The sequence below is a fragment of the Rattus norvegicus genome, chromosome 10, assembly GCF_036323735.1.
Source record: "Rattus norvegicus strain BN/NHsdMcwi chromosome 10, GRCr8, whole genome shotgun sequence".
NCBI lineage: Eukaryota > Metazoa > Chordata > Mammalia > Rodentia > Muridae > Rattus > Rattus norvegicus.
The window spans coordinates 66,072,732-66,095,645 of record NC_086028.1 but is presented as its reverse complement, the minus strand read 5'-3'; the positions used below and the strand labels follow the sequence as shown (position 1 = coordinate 66,095,645).

Genomic DNA, 22,914 nt, shown 5'->3' with positions numbered 1-22,914 from the left:
AATAACTTCATGCTATTTAATGACAGCCTGAAACACTTAGGGGAGTGAATGAATGTCTAAAGCCTATACATCTTGTTTATTTGCTTGTAGATGGAGAGCATCCCAACTCATCAAGACCATACCTGCATCAGACCTTCCCCAGGTCAGGGCAAAGGTTGCAGCCATGGAGATGTTGAAAGGTCAAAGGGCAGACCTTGGGCTCCAGAGGGCCTGGGAAGGCAACTATCTTGCTTCAGTAAGTCCAGAAGAATAGTCTGAATTCATGCAGCTCTGCAAAGAAAGAATGTTTCCCTAAGAATTTACAGAAAGGGGATGGATGGTTAAGGCCTGGGTTCCAGCCTCAGCATTGTAAAGCAAAATTAATACGTTATAGAAAACTGGGTAATTTCTCTGAGGTGCTGAATTAAAAGATCCGTTGTTTGATGCATCATCTTCTTTGAAAGGGGTTATAGCACATATATGAGAAGACTCTAAAACTTGGCCTTTGACCACTTCAACCTCTATTCAGCAGCCTCTCTACATAGCTCTGGCTGTCCTGGAATCACTGTGTAAACCAACTAGTCTCAAAATCACAGAGATCTACCTACCTCTGCCTCTGAGGGCTAGAATCAAAGGTGTGTGCCACAGCTCCCCGCTTCAGCAGCCATTTGTAATTATAAGCTTTAGATTATTCTCAAAGCTCCACTTCCTCTTCTCTCTTACTGCCTAATTTAACGTTTTGATAGGACCTTTGATAGATACTACCCTTTGCTAATCTGATCTTGGCGGGAAGGTAAAAGGATGCATGTGAACCCATAGGTATAGTTGTAACTCAGTACAGAGTGGTGGCCTTAGCACCTAGTCTAAGAATTCTCCTCTTGCTGTTCTCTTGTTCCTTCAGAAGCCAGATACACCTCAGACCTCGGGCACTTTCGTCCCAGTTGCTAATGAGCTGAAACGCAAGGACAAATATATGAATGTTCTCTTTTCCTGTCATGTCCGAAAGGTAAGTAGCTCTTGAACCAGACTATTCTGGAGGGAGAAGACAGAGGAAACACACATGTGGGGCTCAGTGAAAGCTAGCAGTACTGACCAGCTGTGAGAGCCCAGTGAGCAGCCCATCTGGGCTACAGACATGTTGAAAAGCCTAACTTAACAATTCAGAGTTATGATAATAAAGCCTCCCCGAGGGAAGAGGGTAGCATTGGATAACTTTTTTCATTCATGTTTCTGAGACAGGATTTATAAAGTCAAGGCTGGCCTCAGAACCACTATGGAGCCGAGGGCAGGCTTGAGCTCCTTCCTGGTCTCCTGCCTCTGCCTCTGCCTCTCCAGAGCTGTTTTCAGATGTGCACCACCTTGCCCAGCTTGGTCAGCATTCCTTTTGTAAACAGCTCCAGTGCTACCTTCAGGTCAAGGAATTGTATTGTACTACATGTATGTTGTAGTACATGTATGTTGTACTACATGTATGTGCTTCACAGCAACTCCAGGTCGGCTCTTTATTGAGTGGTTAGTTATTGCCTTTACACAGGTGTCATTGCTGCTTTAAAAACTAGATTTGCGGGAGCTGGAGAGATGGCTCAGCAGTTCAAGAACCTGCGGCTCTTCCAGGGTATCTGAGTCTGATTCTTAGCACCGTGTCAGGCATTTGATGCCTCTGTCTTTATGGGCACCTGCGCTCCCAGACACACATGCATACACATAATTTAAAATAAGTATTTTTAAAATACAGACAGAAGGAATGAGCGTGATTATAAAAAAGAAGCTTATAAAGTAATCACAACACAATTCCATAGATTAATGAAATCCTACATTGCTTAACAAAAGACACTGTTGTCATACAGCACCCTAAAAAGAAAAATTTTAGAAAGTTAGCAAAAACCTCAGAAAAAGCATTTTGTTTCAAATCTTTTTTTTTCCATTTCTTTCTTTTTTTTTTTTTTATTAACTTGAGTATTTCTTATATACATTTCGAGTGTTATTCCCTTTCCCGGTATCCGGGCAAACATCCTCCTCCCCACTCCCCTTCCTTATGGGTGTTCCCCTTCCAACCCTCCCCCCATTGCCGCCCTCCCCCCACCAGTCTAGTTCACTGGGGGTTCAGTCTTAGCAGGACCCAGGGCTTCCCCTTCCACTGGTGCTCTTACTAGGATATGCATTGCTACCTATGAGGTCAGAGTCCAGGGTCAGTCCATGTATAGTCTTTAGGTAGTGGCTTAGTCCCTGGAAGCTCTGGTTGCTTGGCATTGTTGTACATATGGGGTCTCCAGCCCCTTCAAGCTCTTCCAGTTCTTTCTCTGATTCCTTCAACGGGGGTCCTATTCTCAGTTCAGTGGTTTGCTGCTGGCATTCGCCTCTGTATTTGCTGTATTCTGGCTGTGTCTCTCAGGAGCGATCTACATCCGGCTCCTGTCGGTCTGCACTTCTTTGCTTCATCCATCTTGTCTAATTGGGTGGCTATATATGTATGGGCCACATGTGGGGCAGACTCTGAATGGGTGTTCCTTCAGTCTCTGTTTTAATCTTTGCCTCTCTCTTCCCTGCCAAGGGTATTCTTGTTCCCCTTTTAAAGAAGGAGTGAAGCATTCACATTTTGATCATCCGTATTGAGTTTCATTTGTTCAAGGCATCTAGGGTAATTCAAGCATTTGGGCTAATAGCCACTTATCAATGAGTGCATACCATGTATGTCTTTCTGTGATTGGGTTAGCTCACTCAGGATGATGTTTTCCAGTTCCAACCATTTGCCTACGAATTTCATAAAATCGTTTTTGATAGCTGAGTAATATTCCATTGTGTAGATGTACCACATTTTCTGTATCCATTCCTCTGTTGAAGGGCATCTGGGTTCTTTCCAGCTTCTGGCTATTATAAATAAGGCTGCAATGAACATAGTGGAGCATGTGTCTTTTTTATATGTTGGGGCATCTTTTGGGTATATGCCCAAGAGAGGTATAGCTGGATCCTCAGGCAGTTCAATGTCCAATTTTCTGAGGAACCTCCAGACTGATTTCCAGAATGGTTGTACCAGTATGCAATCCCACCAACAATGGAGGAGTGTTCCTCTTTCTCCACATCCTCGCCAGCATCTGTTGTCCCCTGAGTTTTTGATCTTAGCCATTCTCACTGGTGTGAGGTGAAATCTCAGGGTTGTTTTGATTTGCATTTCCCTTATGACTAAAGATGTTGGACATTTCTTTAGGTGTTTCTCAGCCATTCGGCATTCCTCAGCTGTGAATTCTTTGTTTAGCTCTGAACCCCATTTTTAATAGGGTTATTTGTTTCCCTGCGGTCTAACTTCTTGAGTTCTTTGTATATTTTGGATATAAGGCCTCTATCTGTTGTAGGATTGGTAAAGATCTTTTCCCAATCTGTTGGTTGCCGTTTTGTCCTAACCACCGTGTCCTTTGCCTTACAGAAGCTTTGCAGTTTTATGAGATCCCATTTGTCGATTCTTGATCTTAGAGCGTAAGCCATTGGTGTTTTGTTTAGGAAATTTTTTCCAGTGCCCATGTGTTCCAGATGCTTCCCTAGTTTTTCTTCTATTAGTTTGAGTGTGTCTGGTTTGATGTGGAGGTCCTTGATCCACTTGGACTTAAGCTTTGTACAGGGTGATAAGCATGGATCGATCTGTATTCTTCTACATGTTGACCTCCAGTTGAACCAGCACCATTTGCTGAAAATGCTATCTTTTTTCCATTTGATGGTTTTGGCTCCTTTGTCAAAAATCAAGTGACCATAGGTGTGTGGGTTCATTTCTGGGTCTTCAATTCTATTCCATTGGTCTATCTGTCTGCCTCTGAACCAATACCATGCAGTTTTTATCACTATTGCTCTGTAATACTGCTTGAGTTCAGGGATAGTGATTCCCCCTGAAGTCCTTTTATTGTTGAGGATAGCTTTAGCTATCCTGAGTTTTTTGTTATTCCAGATGAATTTGCAAATTGTTCTGTTTCAAATCTTAAGAAAAATATTTAGTTCCAGTATATGATTCAGATCAGAGTAATGAAATGTGGTTCTCCAGCTATAAATCTGGCAGACGCCAAAATGGTGGTATTCAAGAATGTTTCCAAGGATTTAGGGGAACACTGCTGCCTGGATTTAAGATAGTTTTGGGTGGGCAATTTGGAAGATCTACCAAGATTTTAAATATCCATACTTACCTACCTCAAGACTCTACAACTCAGATTTTCTTACAAATATATTTGTACAGATGTACATATACGTTTGTAGCAGTACTCAACAAAAGCTTGTTTAGTAACTTGTGAAAGTACACATTAAGACTGTAGTCCAGCTGTTTTAAATGAATAGAGAAAGAATACAAGTGGGAAGGGAAAAGACAAGAAGAATCAAATGATGGCTTTTAAGGTAGTGAGTTTCAGCAAGGAAGAGACAAAGATCCCTGAAATACAAGAAAAAGTACAGTGAGCTGGGGCGTAGCAGTGGCAGAAGACTAGCGTGTGCAAGGCTCCATTCCATCCTCACACCAAAGAAAAGGGAAAAGGGAAGAGAGTGACCCACCCCTTTGTTAGACAGCCATTGTCTCAGAGGAGCTGTGACAGAGCCCAGTGGATTCCCTCACTGAAAACACAGCTGAGAGCAGCCCTCCAGAGGAGTAGAGAAGACAAGCAGAAGAGAGGAGAGGGCTGTGTGGAAAGAATCCTTCGATCTTTTTCGAGGGTCTGGTGTAGACACCAAGTACATACTGCTCAGACATGTACAGAAGGAGACCACTCCAGACTAGGCAAGGACCACCATCCCCAAAGGAGAGGGGACACGTGCTGGCGCTCAGTTAGGTTGCCCAGTGCCAAGTTGGGGACCTGAGAAGTGCTAGGTAGGGCCCTGTCAAGGATCTGCAGCAGTATAGGAAGAATTAGCCCTTCCTGTCCTCCAGAACAAATCTTAAAAGCACTTCCGGAAAGGATCATTCTCTAAGTGGCCTAAGCGCATAAGAGAAAGCTCAAAAAAGTTTCTAGAAACATAGAAATATCCAGCACTTAGAGGTAAAAGTCAGAATGCATGACATCCAGTCAGCAAGCTTACAAACAACACATTGAATTCATAAAGAAATCAAAACTCAGTCATCCAAGAAGACACAGATAAGATTAGTGAGACAATTATTAGCATTCTATTTTATATATTTTAAAAAATTGAGGAAAGATTGGACATGTTTAATAAGTACATAGAAGACTCTTAAATGGCTTACAGTTGAATTTATAAGTAAGAACAACATGAGAGAAAATGCAGTCAGTAAGATTAACAGTAAGTTAGACTTCATGGATTTGAGTGAGTGGATTTGAACTGAGGATGGTTCAGATGGAAAAGGTGTTTCTAGCCAGGTCTTGTGAGGTCAATCCCTCAAACCCAAGGAAAGGTGAAAGGAGATAAAGGAGGCCACAAGATGTCCTCCCACCTCCACATGTGCACCCTCGGCACGTGCGTGCAGAAGAAAAATAAAATTAACATAAAATAAATCTTACTCATAAGATTTATTAAAATCTTAACTGCATAAAATAAATCTTAAAACTAAAAGAAAGGAATAAGAGGCTAAGAGTGTGGGGCTTCATGGAAGAGTGCTTGCCTAACATGGTAAGGGCCTGAATTTCATTCTCCAGAATTTGTCAAGGAAAAAAAAACTCAATGAATACAAATTCAAAAATGTGCGACAGGGAACAAAGAATAAATAGAACAAATAAGTAAATTGAAAGGTGATAAATTTAAACCTAACCTTACTGACATCATATTAAATGTCAATGGTCTAGCCACCCCAATTAAAGGGAAATGTTGTGACCTCCTGGACCCATGGAAGCTTTCGCCATCTGGGAAGCTCTCTAAACCTCCAGAGTTCCACAGGCAGGACTGTTTAAGTCACTGATGGCTGGAGATTAGCTTATCCTAGCCTTGGTCTCTCTCCTTCCTCTGAAGGTGTTGCTGGGGAGAGCTCCTGAATGAGAGTCCAGACTTCTAATCATGCCTTGGTCTTGGCAACCCGCCTCCATGACTCTTGTGACAGGGGTCGTGTGAGCTGTGTATTGGGAGCCAAGGATAATAGGACAGGTTGAACATTCAGAATCTGAAACAGTGTGAAAACTGACCATCTTGAGTGCTGGCATGACATTCAGAATGTTTCAGATTTCACACATGCAGTTTGAACATGTAAAGTCCAAGTGATATGAACAACAGGACAATGACTTAGACTGAAACAAATGTCATTGAGGAAAGTTTGCAATATCATCAGCTGGTCTCCACATTCCAAATGTGAGCTCTGAACTCTGAAACCCAGGAACTCCATTTTACTCACTATACCTAGAGCTAATCACACAATCAAAAGGAGGCTTTTGCTATCCAGATGTACATAGCCACACAAAAAGTGTCCATCATACCTCCTACTTGTGACCACAACACAGGAAGGTACTCGTACCCACTGCCTAGGGAGGGAGGTTAGGCCCACTCTCAATTCTGTATCATGCTATCTGGCAATCTGAACAGTCAGAGAGTCAGGTGGTTCTGAACATCCAGCCATCTGTAGAAAAGCCTGCTGCCGTCCTTCTCATTCCAAGGAGGACGGTTTAATGCCTGACAGTTTCATCCTGGGTTCTAGTGAGTAAAAGCGGAAGAATTCTTGCTGATGGCCCTGTACTTTCTAAGTTTAGTGCCAACACCCTTCCTTCTTCATGCTTCCTTAGATTGTGCGCTCTGTAGAATCTGTTAATCCCAAAGGTTCACCACGGCAGACTCCATATGCTCCGGAGAGCCTTCCTCCTGGTGCTGATAATTTGAAGCAACTGCTTTCCGTTACCAGCAGTTCTTATAGTGTTCGTTAAGGTGAGACTACTGCAAATAGCTCCTCTCACAACCATGCTGCTGTTCTGACTGCAGCAGCTTTATCTCTGACCTCTGTGGAAACAGCCGGAACTGTAACAGCTGCCTTGAGTGGCTAGAGAAGGCAGGGAGCTAGGATGTTTTCCTGGGGGAGGATTTTAACTTTGAGTACAAGAAACAAGGTGGAGTCTTATCTAATTCTGAGTGTGCAGCCCAGCTTAGCTATCACTTTGTGAAAGTAAATATGAAATAAAAGTAGTGTTTCCCAAGCCATCACAGTGTTGGGGGCTCACCTGTGGGTGTTGAGCTTTTCATTTGTGTCCATAGAGCTGAGTTAAGGCATCTACAGCTTTTATGCTCTTAGACTTGATGACCTTCACACTTACCTGATTCTTGTTTTAAGATCGGAGTCACTGAGATAGAAGGTAAATATTTGTTCATATGAAGAATATTTCTGAACAGCTTCTGTCTGCTTTAAGGTTTTTTTTCCTTGTTTTTAGGTTAACTCATTATATATCATAAAAGGACCTGGCTTTTTTTTTTTCTCAACTCAAATGATTTTGTGAGATTGTGTAACAGGGTTTTAAAACTATATTTTCTTGCACGCCGTGTGGTTTTTTTCTCCATGATTCCATAAAAGATGAAGGAAATTATTTCCACTTATTTTTCAGGTTCTGTGCTAGATGTTCTCTGCTCTATATAGTGTAAGGTTGATGAAAACAATGATGAATGGTCCCCAAAATGGCTTTCCAGAACCAGCATTTTGTTAAATATCAATAGTATTTGTTTGAAAAGGATTGTGTAGGTTAAATGTACTGTGGGAAAGCCGGGTTAAACACTGCTTTAATGCAGAATTCTCAGAACCTTTGGTAACTTTCTGGGCTATGAATATGGTAGCAAGAGCTGCAGTGTTTAGCCATCCATCCAGACCATGGGGCCCTTTCTTACAAAGCTCTGCATAAAGCCAGTGCTGTGCAGAACACCTAAGAGGATCTTCAGTGCTTCAGGCCTCCTGGGAAGTACCAGTTGTCTGCTACGGCAAACACAGAGGCTATGCAGTTTTCCTCAAGCACACAAAGTATACCATGTGCACTCTTAATCATAGGCACACTTGCTGGCATGTTGACTAAAAACCATGCTTTATTATAGTATAGATGTTTAGAGAATTGACTGATGGGTAAAACCAAGGCAAAGAGAGAAGATAAATTTCCATGTCAAGTTTGAATTTTAGTTTGCTATGTTCTGTCTGTAGCCCTGCCTGTCTGAATGCAGCTATTTGAACAGCCTACCAAAGCACAGCTTCCAGATTAACCTCTAACTTCTTTGTTGGTAGCTTGGGAATAAGAACGGGGATGGAAAAGGATGTAGAGAGAACATGTATGACATATGGCATATCTCGGGATGCCTTCTGCAGGGGGAGAACTTCTCGTGCTTGTTTTGTCTGCTTGCCTTTCTCAATGCATGGGAAGCTTGACAACGAAGGAGTTCAGGAGAACGTTGGGCTGGAGAGATAGCTCAGAGGTTAAGAGCACATGCCGATCTTCAGAGGATCCAGGTTCAGTTCCTAATACCCACAACATTCAGCTCACGAGTGCCTGTAACTCCAGTTCCAGGGGATCAACACTCTCTGTCCTGCCAGGGCTCCTGCACACACAGTGCACATAAATATACCCACACTGCACACACATACACATTAAAGAAGTAACTGAAAAATAAATATGTTTTTAAACATTAATCCAGGTACATTGATTAAAATATTACCTGAAATATCCTAACAAATGAGTAGCCATAGTTTGTACAATGTACCATGGTTAATTTTCTCTCTTAGGAAAAAAAGTATCTATAAAGTAGGGTATTCCTGCCCTCCGTCTACATTCTGCAGAAACGTGTATATTTTTCATATCATTTTTTCCATATTTTCCATATTATTTCCAGTCTTGCTTATTGCTCATTTCCAAATGCTAATCTCGGCATCTTAAGATAGCCCGGAGCTTCTGGCATAGATGCTATCAATTGGATTACCTGTTATTGCGGAGTTAAATTCTTTTTTTTAAGGTTTATTTATTTTATGTGTAGCTGTTTTCAGACACACCAGAAGAGGGCATCAGATCCCATTACAGATGGTTGTGAGTCACCATGTGGTTGCTGGGAATTGAACTCAGGATCTTTGGAAGAGCAGTCAGTGCTCTTAACTGCTGAGCCATCTCTCCAGCCCGCTGAGTTAAACTCTTAGTATGTTCTCGATACATGTCCCTCATCAGACACGTGATTCACAGAACCTTTTCTCCCTATCTGTGGGTGTTCTGTTCACTTCCCTCATGGGTCTAGATTTTATATTTCTAGTTGCCAAGTTCTACATTTGCCGTGTAGTCCCTGACAAGCTGTAAAAGATTTTAGTGCCAAACTCTACCTATCTGGAAACTGCCATTCCTTTGACATCATAACGTGCCATCTGTGGTAACCGTCTACGAAGACTTCATCTCCACAGATAGCACCTCTGAACCTAGGTATTTCCAAACACAACTGGGTTCCCTTCTTCATGAGATACTGTGGCTTATCAGTTTGGTGTTTCCACAGGTGAATCGATTTAGTAAGGTAGAAGACCGAGCAATTTTTGTCACTGACCGTCACCTGTATAAAATGGACCCCACTAAGCAGTACAAGGTGATGAAGACCATCCCACTGTACAATGTAAGTATGCACCAAGTAAAGGGCTCCTATTTCCTGGACACAGGCTGATGGGATAAACATGCGCCCTCTGACTTTGGGGATCCCGTGTCTTCCTGGCACTCTACACCAATTTTGTGTTGTACCAAAGCAGAGTTTTCTGTAAGAGGATTCCAAGTTTCTGATAGAATAACTAAAACCATGTTTTAGGATACAAACAGTGCTTGTATGGGATACAATATTACATACTGTTTACACATAGTATAAAGTGCTTGCACATAGTGTGTTTTCTTATTTACTTTTATAAATGTGTGTGTCCATGTGGGCACACATGTCTGGACGGGTGCATGTGGAGGTCAGGGGACAACCCCAGGTGCTGTTCACAGGAGCTGTGCTCGGTTCTGGAGACAGGCTTGCACTGCGCTTACCAAGTAGGCTGGGCTGGGTGGCCCGTGAGCCCCAGGGACCCTGCTGTCTTGAGTTCCCCAGTGCTGGGGTTACAAGCACACGCCACGTGCCAGCTTCTTTATGGGCTCTGGGGCTTGCACTCAGGTCTTTCTGCTTGTGTGGCAGGCACTGACTGACTACGCCATCTCCAGCTCCACTTCTATAAATTCTCTATGGAAATGAAGCCAAGTGCAAAATTACTTTGTAGAAACACTACTGCCTTCTCTTATTATTTTTCTCTATGTGTATGTATGTGTATGCATGTATGTGTTTGTGTTTTGCACATGTAGAAGTCTAATGTTGATGTTAAGAATTATCCTTGGTCACCTTTTCCACCTTACTCTTTGAAGCTGAGTCTTTCCACCAATTCCAGAACTCACTGAGACACTGCTAGTTTTTCTCCGAGGATTCCCTGTCCCTGTCTTCAGAAGCCAAATTATTGGAGGGCTGCCACGCCCACCGGGCATTTACATACGTTTCTGAGGAGTCAAACTTGAGTATTCACACTCACACCATAAGTACTTTAACTGCTAAGCCAGCTCCCCAGCCCCACTGCTTTAATATGAGATTTATGTAGCTCCCAGGAGTTAGTCTTCACCAGTGTATTCTACACCATTCGTTTGCTGGGTGAATGATTTCTGATCTAAGTGTGCTCCATAGTTCACAATTATACCTAGGCTTTCGAAGTCTGCAACCACTTCTGAAACATGAAATTTGTTTCATGTATCCTCCTGAATCTCAATATAAAACTTCACTTGTGTTTGTGAGACAGGCCCTTGCTGGTCTCAAACTCGTGAGTTGATGTGATCCTCTAGAGTGGCCAGGACTCCGAGTGTGCACCACCACAGCTGGCTCACAGTGTTTCCCTGTTTAACAGTGTTACTTACACAAGTGACTTCTGATTCTTCAGAAGTGTCTACTGACTACTGGGTCTTTTCATCTGTGGGCAGTTTGTCTGCCTGCTGGTTCTAAAATAGGGAAGTCTGTGTTTACCCAGTGCTGGGGTCTGAGAAGTATTACTTAGCAATCATTTTAAATCCCTTTGGTCCCTGCAAAAAGAAATAGGAAGCATATTGTTTTGTGGCTTTATTGGTTTCCTCTGAGGTCCTTTGGTTGTAAGGAAAAACAAGAAAAGCATTCCTGGCTTTGCTGAGTGACTTGTACGTTTGTGGGTTGTGAATAGCCAGTGTCACTGGGGCTGGGATTGATCTCACTATGGTGCCCCTCCATCTCACCCTACCCTACCACACACACACCTCATTTCAACAGAAAGGCCAATGAACTGCAGCTAAGAAGACACTTTAGATGGTATATAACCTTCTTAGCCAAGACCTGAAATCTATCAGCCACAATTTAAGCCTAACAGCCTAACAGTCTTGGAGTAGGAGAGAGAGAAGAGTAGATGAGGGAGAAAATTATATTTTGTCAAAGTCTAAGGAGGTATGAATGCAAGCAAAAATAATTGTGGTATGTGATTTGTTTCTTCGCCTTTATTTCTGTTAAAGGGAATCCATCAAGTTAATGACATAAATTCAACAAATAGTTAAACAACTCTTTAAACTGGTATCTTCCTTTTTAATTTTTTAGATTTTATTTGGTCTTCATTTGATTATGTGTATGTGTGTGTATTTTGGTATAAATATGTGTATATGCATGCCTAGTGCCCTCAGAGTCCTGAAGCTAGAGTAATAGTAGTTGTGTGTCACCCAGTGTGGGTGCTGAGAATTGAACTCAGCTCTTCCAGAGTGGAACGTGCTCTTAATGACTGAGCCATGCCTCTTACACCCATCTTCGCTTTCTGCATTGACTATAAATACAAATTTTAAAACCCAAACTTGAACTTTGGTCATAAATTATACTGAATTTTGGAATAGGTCATTAAGTTTTCCTAATGGGAAAGAGTACTAGGCAAGAAGAGGTTTAAGCAGAACATATTCATGGGGCTTTTTTTAAAGTTTTATTTATTTATTTAATGTATATGAGTATGCACTGTAGCTGTCTTAGACATACCAGAAGGGGGCATCCGGTCCCATTACAGATGATTGTGAGCCACCATGTGGTGGCTGGGAATTGAACTCAGGATAGCCAGTGTCACTGGAGCTGGGATTGATCTCACTATGGTGCCTTAACCACTGAACCATCTCTCCAGTCCTCATGGGACATTTTTAAGCCACTGAACTAGTGGTTCTCAATTCCCCTAATGCTATGACCCTTTACAACAGTTTCTCATATTGTGGTAACCATAAAATTGTTTTTCTTGCTACTTCATTACTGTAATTTTGCTGTTATGAATCATAATATAAGTATCTATTATACAGAATATCTGATATGTGACCCCCAAAGAGGTCGAGACCTAGAGGTTAAGAACCGCTGCACCACCAGTGGAAGGGGAAGCCCTGGGTCCTGCTAAGACTGAACCCCCAGTGAACTAGACTGTTGGGGGGAGGGGGACAATGGGGGGAGGGTGGGGAGGGGAACACCGATAAGAAAGGGGAGGGGGGAGGGGGATGTTTGCCCGGAAACTGGGAAAGGGAATAACACTCGAAATGTATATAAGAAATACTCAAGTTAATAATAAAAAAAAAAAAAAAAAAGAACCGCTGCACCGATCTCTTCCTAGCCACCCCATTTCAGTTGCCAAGATCTCAGTCTCTTTCAAATAGGGCCTAAAACTGTGTTCATGAACACCCAGCATGGGTGATACTCTGTTGTCTTAACTGCCTCCATCCAGGCAATAGAGGTCCAGTATTAGTTTCTTTCTTAAAGCACCACAGAAATACCAGCCAGTTCCACCCTTCTCTGCATGCCCTAGCTCACTGAACCTGTAATCTAGCCAAGTGTCCTAGCTGCTCCCTGGGTCACCAAAGGGAAGCTAAGAAACTGCTTCGTCCTTCAGCCTGGGGCCACTGACCTCTGCTGCGTTCCTCCCTAAGATGCTGCAGCCACTGCCCCTCCGTGCTCTTGTGCAGCCCCTCCGTGCCCCTTGCTTTTGCTGTATCTTGAATTGTAATAAGCAGGTTCAAAAGACCTCAAAATAAAATGAGGGAATAGGTTTGAAGACACAGCTACAATCTGTCACAATTTTAGCACCTGTATACCATTGTCAGTTTAGACCCTCAATAATAAGCCATTCAATTCAAATTACTAAGTGTTTATTATGTAGATGCCACATACATATTGGGTCATAGAAATGCCCAAATAGTCACATATTGTGCCTTTATTCCTCAGGTCTTCAGACCTCCCTGAGAGGCTGACATTTAAGCAACTCCTTGAAGGAGTTAAGGAACCCACCCATCTTCACTCATGGGAAAGTCTTTTAGGCAGAAGGACAGCAAAAGGCAGACACAAGCAGAGTAGGAAATCCTGTGTAGGAAATCTGTTCAGGATCTTGATTTGGTGGTGGCTGCCCAGGTATGAACATGTGTAGACATCCATCAAGGCATTTATCTGAGATATGTAAGCCCTAGTGCATGCTTGTCGTGCATAGAAATAAAAAAGGAGAGAGAGAGAAAGGATGCTGCTGATAAAGAGGCAGGAGAGATGTCATCAAAGAGGGGGACAGGGGCAAAGAAGAAAAATGATCACTAATGGGGAAGATAGCAGCATCCACAGACAGTGGTGTGTGAAGCCACATCCTTCACAGTAGGATGTGCTACAGTAACATTCCACAGCCTGACTGTTCCTGGAGGGAGAAAGGCAGCCACCGACTGCATCGAGGTGGGCCCTTGATGAGGAGAAGCTATGGGTCTGCACAAGTAACTAACAATACCTAGAGTTGGATCCTGCTCTGTGTTCCTGGCCTTAATGGTAGCTGCTTTGCCCATTTCATTCAATAACACATATATCTCTTCCGTTTTATTTCACTTTTATTTTTTTTTGTTCTGTTTAGTTATTAAGAGAAGGTCTTACCATGTAACCCAGACTGGCCTCCAGCTCCAGGTCTTCCTGCCTTGGCCTCCCAAGTGCTGGGATGACAGGAGAATGTTACAGTGTCTAGATTTTTCTGTTCTTTGGGTTATTCGTGCCCTAGCTCTCTTAGATGGGTGCTTTTAACTACTTCAGCTTTAAAATAGTTTAAATGCATTTGAGACTATATGTTTGCATTTAAGAATGTTTGAGTTGAATTTTACTTTTGATGTGATACTGGGCTTGTTTTGAATTTTGTTGTGAGGTCTTTTTTTTAAGATTTATTTTATTAAAAAGAAAACCTAAGTCTAAAAAAAAAAGATTTATTTTATTTATATTAGTACACCGTAGCTGTCCTCAGACACACCAGAAGAGGGCATCAGATCCCATTACAGATGATTTTGAGCCACCATGTGGTTGCTGGGAATTGAACTCAGGACCTCTGGAAGAGCAGTCAGTGCTCTCAACTGCTAAGCCATCTCTCCAGCCTGAGGTCTTCTTAAAGCCACGAGTAGTTTAGTAATGTTATTCATAAATGGCAATTTATGGTGATTGAGTGTGTATGCTCCATAGGAAGAGACTTCATTTCCCCGTTGCTCATTACTGCCACACTTAACCATAAACTAAGAACTCACATGTCCTCTTCTGGTTTCCGTACCACAGTCTATCAGTCTACCAGTTATCCTTGTACCAATTACAATTTTTACTACAGTTGGACACAGTTTTATGAATTCTAAGATAGCAACTCCTCAGGCCCCTTCCTTTCAATTCATCCCATCCAGGCTGAGTCACAGTAGTAGAGTCTTTGACTTACATTTGAGAAGCCTAGGTTGATCCCCAACACAGCAAGGCAAAACAAATAAAATTTACCGCATTCCAGCCTAATACTCATTCACCACACGACAAAAAGAGAAAGGATGTTGAAGATGGTGACAAAGGTAAGCCTGTCGGGAGGGATGCAGACACCGGCATGAAATCTCATGCATAGCTATTCACTGTCCCCTAACCCCCTGGGAACCACTGGCCATTTTCCTGTCTCTGATTGTACCTTCTCTAGGATGTCATATGTCAGCACCATATAATATGTAGACCTTTTAGATTGGCTTCTTTCACCTAGCAACAGGCATTTAAGATTACCTGTGTCTTTCTATGGCGTGGTGGCTCTTATTTGGCTGTACCACAATGTGTTTATCCATTCACTATCGGAGGACACTGGTTGCTTCTGGTTTGGAGCAGTCATAAATAAAGTACTATAAATATTTGCATTCAGGTTTCTTGTATGGACATGAACTCTTGGAGCAGTTGAATAAATACACCTAGGAGTGCACTTACTCAGTCCCAGATTGTACTCAGCTCAGCTCTGTAAGAACTGCCAGTTTTCTTCCAATGTGGCTATACCATTTTGTATTTTAAGCAGAATTAGGGTACCCAGTTCTTCACATTCTCACTTTGATATTGTCCATTGGTTTGTATTTCACCCATTCTAAAATGTGTATAGCTATATGTGTGTATGCATATATATACACATATTTTTATTACACTAAAATATATAACTGAGTATTCACTAAATCTTCATTTTTAACCACAAACATTTCCCTATTCTCTCTTACTTTATATTAAGGTAATAAAGACTGATTTTAAAAAAAAATAAACCTAAGCTAATTTGTTTAAAGATACATTTGGCACATTTCTCCCCTCTGACTAACTAGCAAGCATTGTACTGGTCAATCTTCTCAGAAAAGATAAAAATGGGACATCATAGCAGATCCTTGAGAATATTTTCAGCAAACACTGACCTCACAAATGACATAGTCACATAATAGTAAAGTGATCTGAGAGAGAAACATCCAAGTTACTGGTGACCCCTTTAGCAGCTAAGTGTCTGTGTACAAACACTGTGGGTCCGGGTTAGGGTACAAACACTGCGGGGCTGGGTTAGGGTACAGACGCTGCAGGGCCGGGCTAAGCTTTCAGCCAGCTGCAATCTGTGTTGCTATCAAATCTGTGTCTTCCCTCAGAGTCACTTTCTGTACTAGATTTTTATATTGTGCTTTTAAACTAAAGCATTAGTTCTAATACATTTGTCAAGAAAGGTTCGAATTTTTGCAAGGGACAGTATGGTCAGGATTTGAGTATTTTATGAATCTGAGAGATCTGTGCTTGCTACAACTTAATAAGGAGAACAAAGGAAAGATACTACGTTCCCTGCATAATTAGCAGTGCTGGGACCAATGCTTTGATCACCAACTTTTTGACTCTAAGTATTATCCTGGGAAAGTGCAGTTGATAGGAAAGTGGCAGTTGGGCATGCTACATAACTAAATGTACATTTGCATTCAGGTCCATGTAGATGCGTGCGCATCCAGACCAGTGCTCAGGGAGGAGGCTGCCTAGATTAGGTGGAATTAAATCTGCTTTCGAGGGAGACCATGTAAGCTGAGTCACTTAGCCTGAGTACCACTGCAGTTCTTCTGCCCTCCTTTTGTTGGTGAGTGTTAGTTTTGCTGATGAATTGGTCTGAAAAATGGTTTGAATCTGCCCATTAATGTTGTTTTGATATAGACCCTTTTATCAGTATGGGCTTGAGGGCTAAGGACGTAGCCAATTAATTACTCTCATCCCTCCCTTAGTTCTGTGTGAAATACAAAACAAACAGGGAAGAGGAAAGAGACAATTATCTGAACTGATGTGCAGGTTCCGCGGAGCTCAATGGCCTGTAATTATGTCACACTTTGTGCTTTATTACTCTGTTTGACGTGGCTTGCTAGAAAGATGTCGTTCTGTTTAGAAGATGGATTGTCCTTTTAACGTATACTGGGGGTGAGCCCTCTTGAAATCCATCCGCCAGCCTGCTCTGCTCCCAACCACCATTTCTAAAGCACCCTCTTCTCCTGGCAATGTCCCAAAGGAAGGCGTTTCCATAGTAACCCCAACAGAGGCAGGCAATCAGCTGTTGTCTGGCACTACTTGAGCTGGTGTGTGCTAGCCTTCTCCCTTCTCAGTCCTCCCTCAAGCCTTTAAAACACTATATTTATTAGCCCTCTTTAATGGAAGTTTATAATCCCTTAATGTCGCACTCTGAGTAGCACTCTGGTTTATTTATTTACTTAGGTAATAAATCTACCTTCCTAATTAATTCTCAGCAGTCCTGGGAGCTCTATTATTTTGAACATCTTGTACAAATGTTTATATTTCTGCCTGTTGTAACAAAGAAGCTGCTTAGGAAAATTAGATATTCAGAAACCTCTGTCTATACTGGAAATAAATTTGAAAAAAAATACAGATGCTAAGGTTTCAGATGGATTTTTAAGGTTTTTTTCCCTTAGTGTCACAGTAGTAACGAAGCAGTCTTTCTCCTATTTAAGTTTCAGCACTCCAAGATTCTATCAACAAATTCAGTGAACACAGATACTTTAAAAGTCTTTGAAATGTAGTGTCTGAGACATGTTCTCTCTTAACATTCATTAATGCGGTGGGGCTCACACCTGAAGAACCTCCCTACCAATTGTTTTCCTGGCATGTGTGCAGAAGTAATGCCATGACTTATGCAAAACAGTACTAAGCAGATCAAGTAGTAGTCTCTTAGACACCAGGAAGAGTCCATCTTCATCAATACTAGACCTGGAAAGTCAATTTCAAATTTCAAAGATGTCTCGACACAGTATTTGAAAGCAAAAATCATCCAGACAGGATTCCTATAAAAGCCATTTTGTTAAAGAAATGCAAAGCCTTTCCATTCCTAAAGTAGCCCTGGGCAGAGTGGCACAGGCATTCGTCCCATTGCTTGGGAGGGAGAGGCAGACCTCTGAGTTGGAGGCCAGCCTGGTCTATAAAGTGAGTTCCTGGACACCCTGGGCTACACAGAAAAACCTTGTCTAGATAGATAGATAGATAGATAGATAGATAGATAGATAGATAGATAGATAGATAGATAGATAGACAGACAGACAGACAGACAGATAGATCAAGAGCCATTAAGTATAAGAAAGTAAGCATACTACCACTTATTTTTCCAGAGATCAGATCACTGGAAGCCAGATCCTTTCAGAACAAAACCCTAGATAGAGACGTATACACAGATTTCTGTATTTGCAAAATAGATATCATACTGATGGAATTATAAGCTGTCTTATCAGGCAGTGGGGATGTTTCTCAATGGTAAAGCACTTGCCTGGCATGTGTGAACCCTGGGTTCCATCTCCAGCACCATAGAAAGAAATAAGTAACTGTCCTGTCAGAGCTTTCTTCTATGCACTAAGCATTTTTGAGTAATGTCTCTGCGGCATACATTTGACAACACTGACCATGAAGAGGACTCCATACACTTTGCCTCTGACAGCTCCTGCTCTGTGGGAAAAACAGATGCATTCAGCACAGTGCCTGGGGTATACCCAGCAGCCCTTAGGTACAGTCACTATAATGTCTTGTTCTCAAGAAGAAACTTGTATTTAGAAAGGTGAAACAGCCCAGCCAAGCCCTCCAAGGTTCCAAACAAAGGAACTGGGCTTCCTGCCCACATCTGCACAGCCTAGCACCCAACCTCTGCTACCCACTGCCTCCCATTTATGAAAACACACAAAACTAAAGTCTCTTTGGAAGGGTACTGGGAATCAAAGTCAGGGTATTGCATATAACTAAGCTATATACAGAGCCCTAATATTTTATTTTCAAAAACTAATAATAATAATAATAATAATAATAATAATAAAACTCGTATCTGTCACATAGCTAATGTGTTTAGTGACTTAACTCTGCTATATCTCTACCTTTAAAAGTCTGGGCAGGAGGGGCTGGGGATTTAGCTCAGTGGTAGAGCGCTTACCTAGGAAGCGCAAGGCCCTGGGTTCGGTCCCCAGCTCTGAAAAAAAGAACCAAAAAAAAAAAAAAGTCTGGGCAGGAAGCACCTTTCATAAGTGAAGAGAACAGTTCAAAAAGAAAGTGGTCGTTGGTGTGAGGTTTCGGTACAGTGTTTCTGACCTCAAACCCCAAGTTAATTATAAAATTAGGCTTCTTGACGCGCCCTGTGCTGCCTTGTATCTCCTTGCATTGTCTTTATTTACTTACACAAACCTTCCTTACATTATTAATGGTCTCTTTCCAAAACATTTCATCTTAACCTGTTGAGTACAAGTAACTGATGAGACCTCTGCAAACTGGAGAATCAAGACTTAGCTTGTACATCAGCCCTTCCCTGCCTATCCGCGGAGCGGGAGGAATGGTGCATTAGTATAAAGAGAGAATAATAAAGCAATTGTTCCACTTCTATTGAGAGGAAAGATAACAGCATCTTTGAAGAACCTGCCACATCACTCTTGACTTTACACAGTCCCATCTTTCCACAAACAAACCCTACAAGAAAGGGTGCTACACGGGAAGACAGCCGTTCAATGTTAACCTGCTGCTTAGAGATTTTAATTTGGTTGTTTCAGTTCTAACTTGGGGTTCTCAGAACCTTTACTACACTCTAGAATAGTCTGTGGAGTTTGGAGGTTCTGTGCTGGGACTTCGTTTTTTTTGTTTTGTTTTGTTTTGGTTTGGTTTGGTTCCCCCCCCCCCCCCCCCCCCGGAGCTAGGGACCGAACCCAGGGCCTTGCGCTTCCTAGGCAAGCGCTCTACCACTGAGCTAAATCCCCAACCCCGACTTTTCGTTTTTTTGTTGGACATTGACTCCTTGGCCTCAGGCATGCTGAGATCTCTACAATAGGCTACATCCCAAGCTTCTCGTGGGGGTTTTAAAAATCCTGATACCCAGGCTATACCGGGTGCTGGTGAAATCAGATCTCTCAGTAGGCATAGGGGGAGAGAGTCTCTCTGTACCTTGCTTTGTTCATATGTGGACTCTTTGAATGGATATAGAGATTCAAACAACACAAATGCTGTTTAACAAAAGAAGCACATATACACTTTACTATGTTTTATTACATGGGGATCTTCACAAGAGTGAAGAGTGAAGAAGTGGGGCTGGAGAGATAGCTCAGTGGTTAAGAGCACTGATTGCTCTTCCAGAGGTCCTGAGTTCAATTCCCAGCAACCACATGGTGGCTCACAACCATCTGTAATGGGGTCTGATGCCCTCTTCTGGTGTGTCTGAAGACAGCTACAGTGTACTCACATATATAAAATAAATAAAATTAACTAGTTAGTTTTTTTAAAAGAGTGAAGAAATGACCAAAGCACGATGCTTCTGGGGCTTCTTAAACCAAAAAAACCAAACAAACAACAAACAAACAAAAAAACAAAACTGAAGGAATGATGGGGCAGAAGGACCTTCTAGCCAGTCACAGAGATGTTACGAAGAAATAAAGGAGAGGTCAGGAGCTAGTGAGAGGTAAAGTGCTCCAAAGGATCACCTCTGCATGTTCATTCCAGTCTCCAGTGCCAGTCTTGGTAATCAAGGAGGCTTTCTGTTGGGCACCCACATATACATGGAACCAGAAAACACTTCCTGCCTGCTACAGCATGCCTGTTTACTCCCCATGGTTCTGGACTGTCACTGTATAACTCTTGTCCATTTTTTAATGAAAAAAAGTCTTTTATTTTTTGTCTCGTTTTTGCGTTTTGAGACAGCATCTTACTATGTAGCCTGGCTATTCTCAAGCTCTCAGAGGTCCATCTGCTTCTCAGCACTTGAAGTGCTAGGATTAAAAGCATTTGCTACCATACCTGGCCCTTTTTGTTTTGGGGATTTTGTTGGTTGGTTGGTTTTTGGTGTGTGTGGGGTGTTTGTTGTTACAGTTCTTGAGGAAACATTTGTTGAAAGTTTGGATTTGTCTCTGAATTAGTTTTAGTCAGTTGACTGTGAGAGAGAGAGAGAGAGAGAGAGTGAGAGAGAGAGAGAGAGAGAGAGAGAGAGAGCGAGCGTGTGTGTGTGTAGACAGAGAAGGGTACAGTGGCCTAAATACGTTTCTCTGAACTTCCTGTGTTCACATCCCAAATTCCAAGATACTAGCATTAGGTGACAGGGCCTTGAGGACTCTACCCTTGCAATATCAATGACTTACAGCAGAGCTAGAATGACCCTCACACTTTCCACCACACGAGGACACCATGAAGTCAGCAGTCTGCTGCCCAAAGACTAACTCTGGACATCCACCATCCTCTAATCTTGGATTCTTAACACCCACAAGAGAAAATAAATTCCTCTTGTTTATAAAACACCCAATTTTGGTATTTTTTCATAGCAGCCCAAATAGATTAAGAATCTGGCAATGGTTATGGTTGGAACAGGAATTTGCTTTCTAGATCCGGCTGGCCTTTAAATCACTATGTTACCCTAAGGTGTCTTCAAACTTGGAATCCTCCCAACTTAGCTTCCCATGTACTGGGATTACTGGCATGCACCACCATATGATCTCCTTGAAGTTCAAGCTTAGTCTTGTGAAAAGATTTTCTGTAAATAGAAGTAATATAATCCAGGCATTGTGGTACACACCTATAAGCCCGGTGCTCTGGAAGCCCCAGCAGGAACATCTGTAGTTGGAAACCAGCCTGGTCCATGTAGAAACACCCTCTCAGTAAATAAATAAATAGCCCCTTCCTTCATGATAACAATGTATACATCATCACATCTGGCTCCCACGCTACCCCACCCTAGTCTTGGGGAACTGCCTATGCTGGCCCTAGACAGGCATTTGGTAAATGAGTTTCTCTGTTATTGGTTGGATCTAAAGCAAACTTTGTTTGCACAAAACTTTTATAATTAAGTTTAACTGCACCTCATTTTCTAAATGACAGCAAGGACAGCACAACTGACCAGTTCTGTGTCTTCTCCCACTTTGATAACTTCCTCATTGGACTCTGGCAGAGAGAGCAGCCATTTTCCTGCTTCAGAAGCTACCTCCAGCCTCTGCCTTTCTGCCTCTGCTCTCCAGTGTCCTTGACATTTCAGATCCTGGCTTTTCACAAAGTCAGATGAGCTATGAAAAGGCCTTATTTGCATTTGAAGACCAGTTCAGTGCATGAGGGAAATGAAATCTTAAACAATGGCGTCTGAGAACACAGCTATTAGGGTATGTGGGAATGTACAGGTTGTGGTCAAAAAACAGCACGCTTAGTAGGTGCATGTAAGCGCCTCTGAAGTAGCACTGTGAGGTCCACAGCATAGTTCTCTCTGTGTGGCTAAAGTGCTCAGCAATCATAAACTGTTCCCTCGTAAACTCACAACCCTGGGAAGTCAGGAACAAGAGAAAGCCAGCATTCAGGGCCTCACTGGCTGCTCTCTGCCCCTCCTGTCTGTCCTCACTGAGGGTCCTCTCAGACAACCATGTGGGCCCCTCACGAATTCCCTCAATGCATACTCCAAATGATGCTTTCACCAACGTGCTCTCCATCAGGGCCTTTCTTAGGATTCTTCCTCATACCACCTGACAGACATATTATATGGTTGTCTAAAATCTTTCTCCCCCATGTCCCCACTAGGAAGTGGACTTTAACCCTGGAACCCCTCCTTCCATACAGCAATAAATAGTTGCTGTTGAACTGGACAGGGTAAGACTGGAGACAGGGAAAGCAGTTAAGAGGCCACTGCTGTGGCAACTTGAGAAAGTACAAGAGCTTGAACTCATACAAGGACAGGAAAGGGAATCGAGTGGTGGTTCAAGAGCTACTCAGGGGGCTATCAAGATGGCTCAGTGCTTGAGAGTATTTGCTGCTCTTCCAGAGAACCCAAGTTTAGTTCCCAACACACATGTTTGGTGGCTCCAACTTCAGGGGATTGTGTGTTTTCTTCTGGCCTATGTAGGCAACTGAGCACACGGGAACGAACATGTGCGCACGCACACACACGCGCGCACACACACACACACACAAAGAAAAGAGGAGGAGAGAATGGAAATAAATTGTGAAAAGAAGAAAAGATACTCGGAGTGCAGAAATGACTCGGAGGCAGCGAGCATTGAGAAGAGTCACAAGGCAGAAGTTTCCTTCGAGATGCCTGGTAGAGAGTGGTCCCAATTCCTCACCAAGATGGGCAGTGTAGAGGGAAAAACAAAGGTGCGAGAAAGGATGTCTTAAACTGGCTGTGTTTGTGTGGTCTGGAGAATGTGAAGTGAGAAGCCCAATGGCACTCATCTGTCTGGAGAATTGTCTAGG

The 22,914-nt window shown here is 42.5% G+C and overlaps 1 protein-coding gene across 3 annotated transcripts in view; it reads left to right on the top strand.

The window, feature by feature from the left end:
• Positions 1–22,914, top strand: part of Myo1d (myosin ID) — a 276,639-nt gene that overhangs the window by 167,893 nt on the left and 85,832 nt on the right. For all 3 annotated transcript variants that reach the window (NM_012983.2, XM_063268469.1, XM_063268468.1), the window contains 3 exon segments: positions 91–235; positions 881–985; positions 9,382–9,495. In NM_012983.2, coding sequence (NP_037115.2) covers positions 91–235; positions 881–985; positions 9,382–9,495 — 364 coding nt within the window.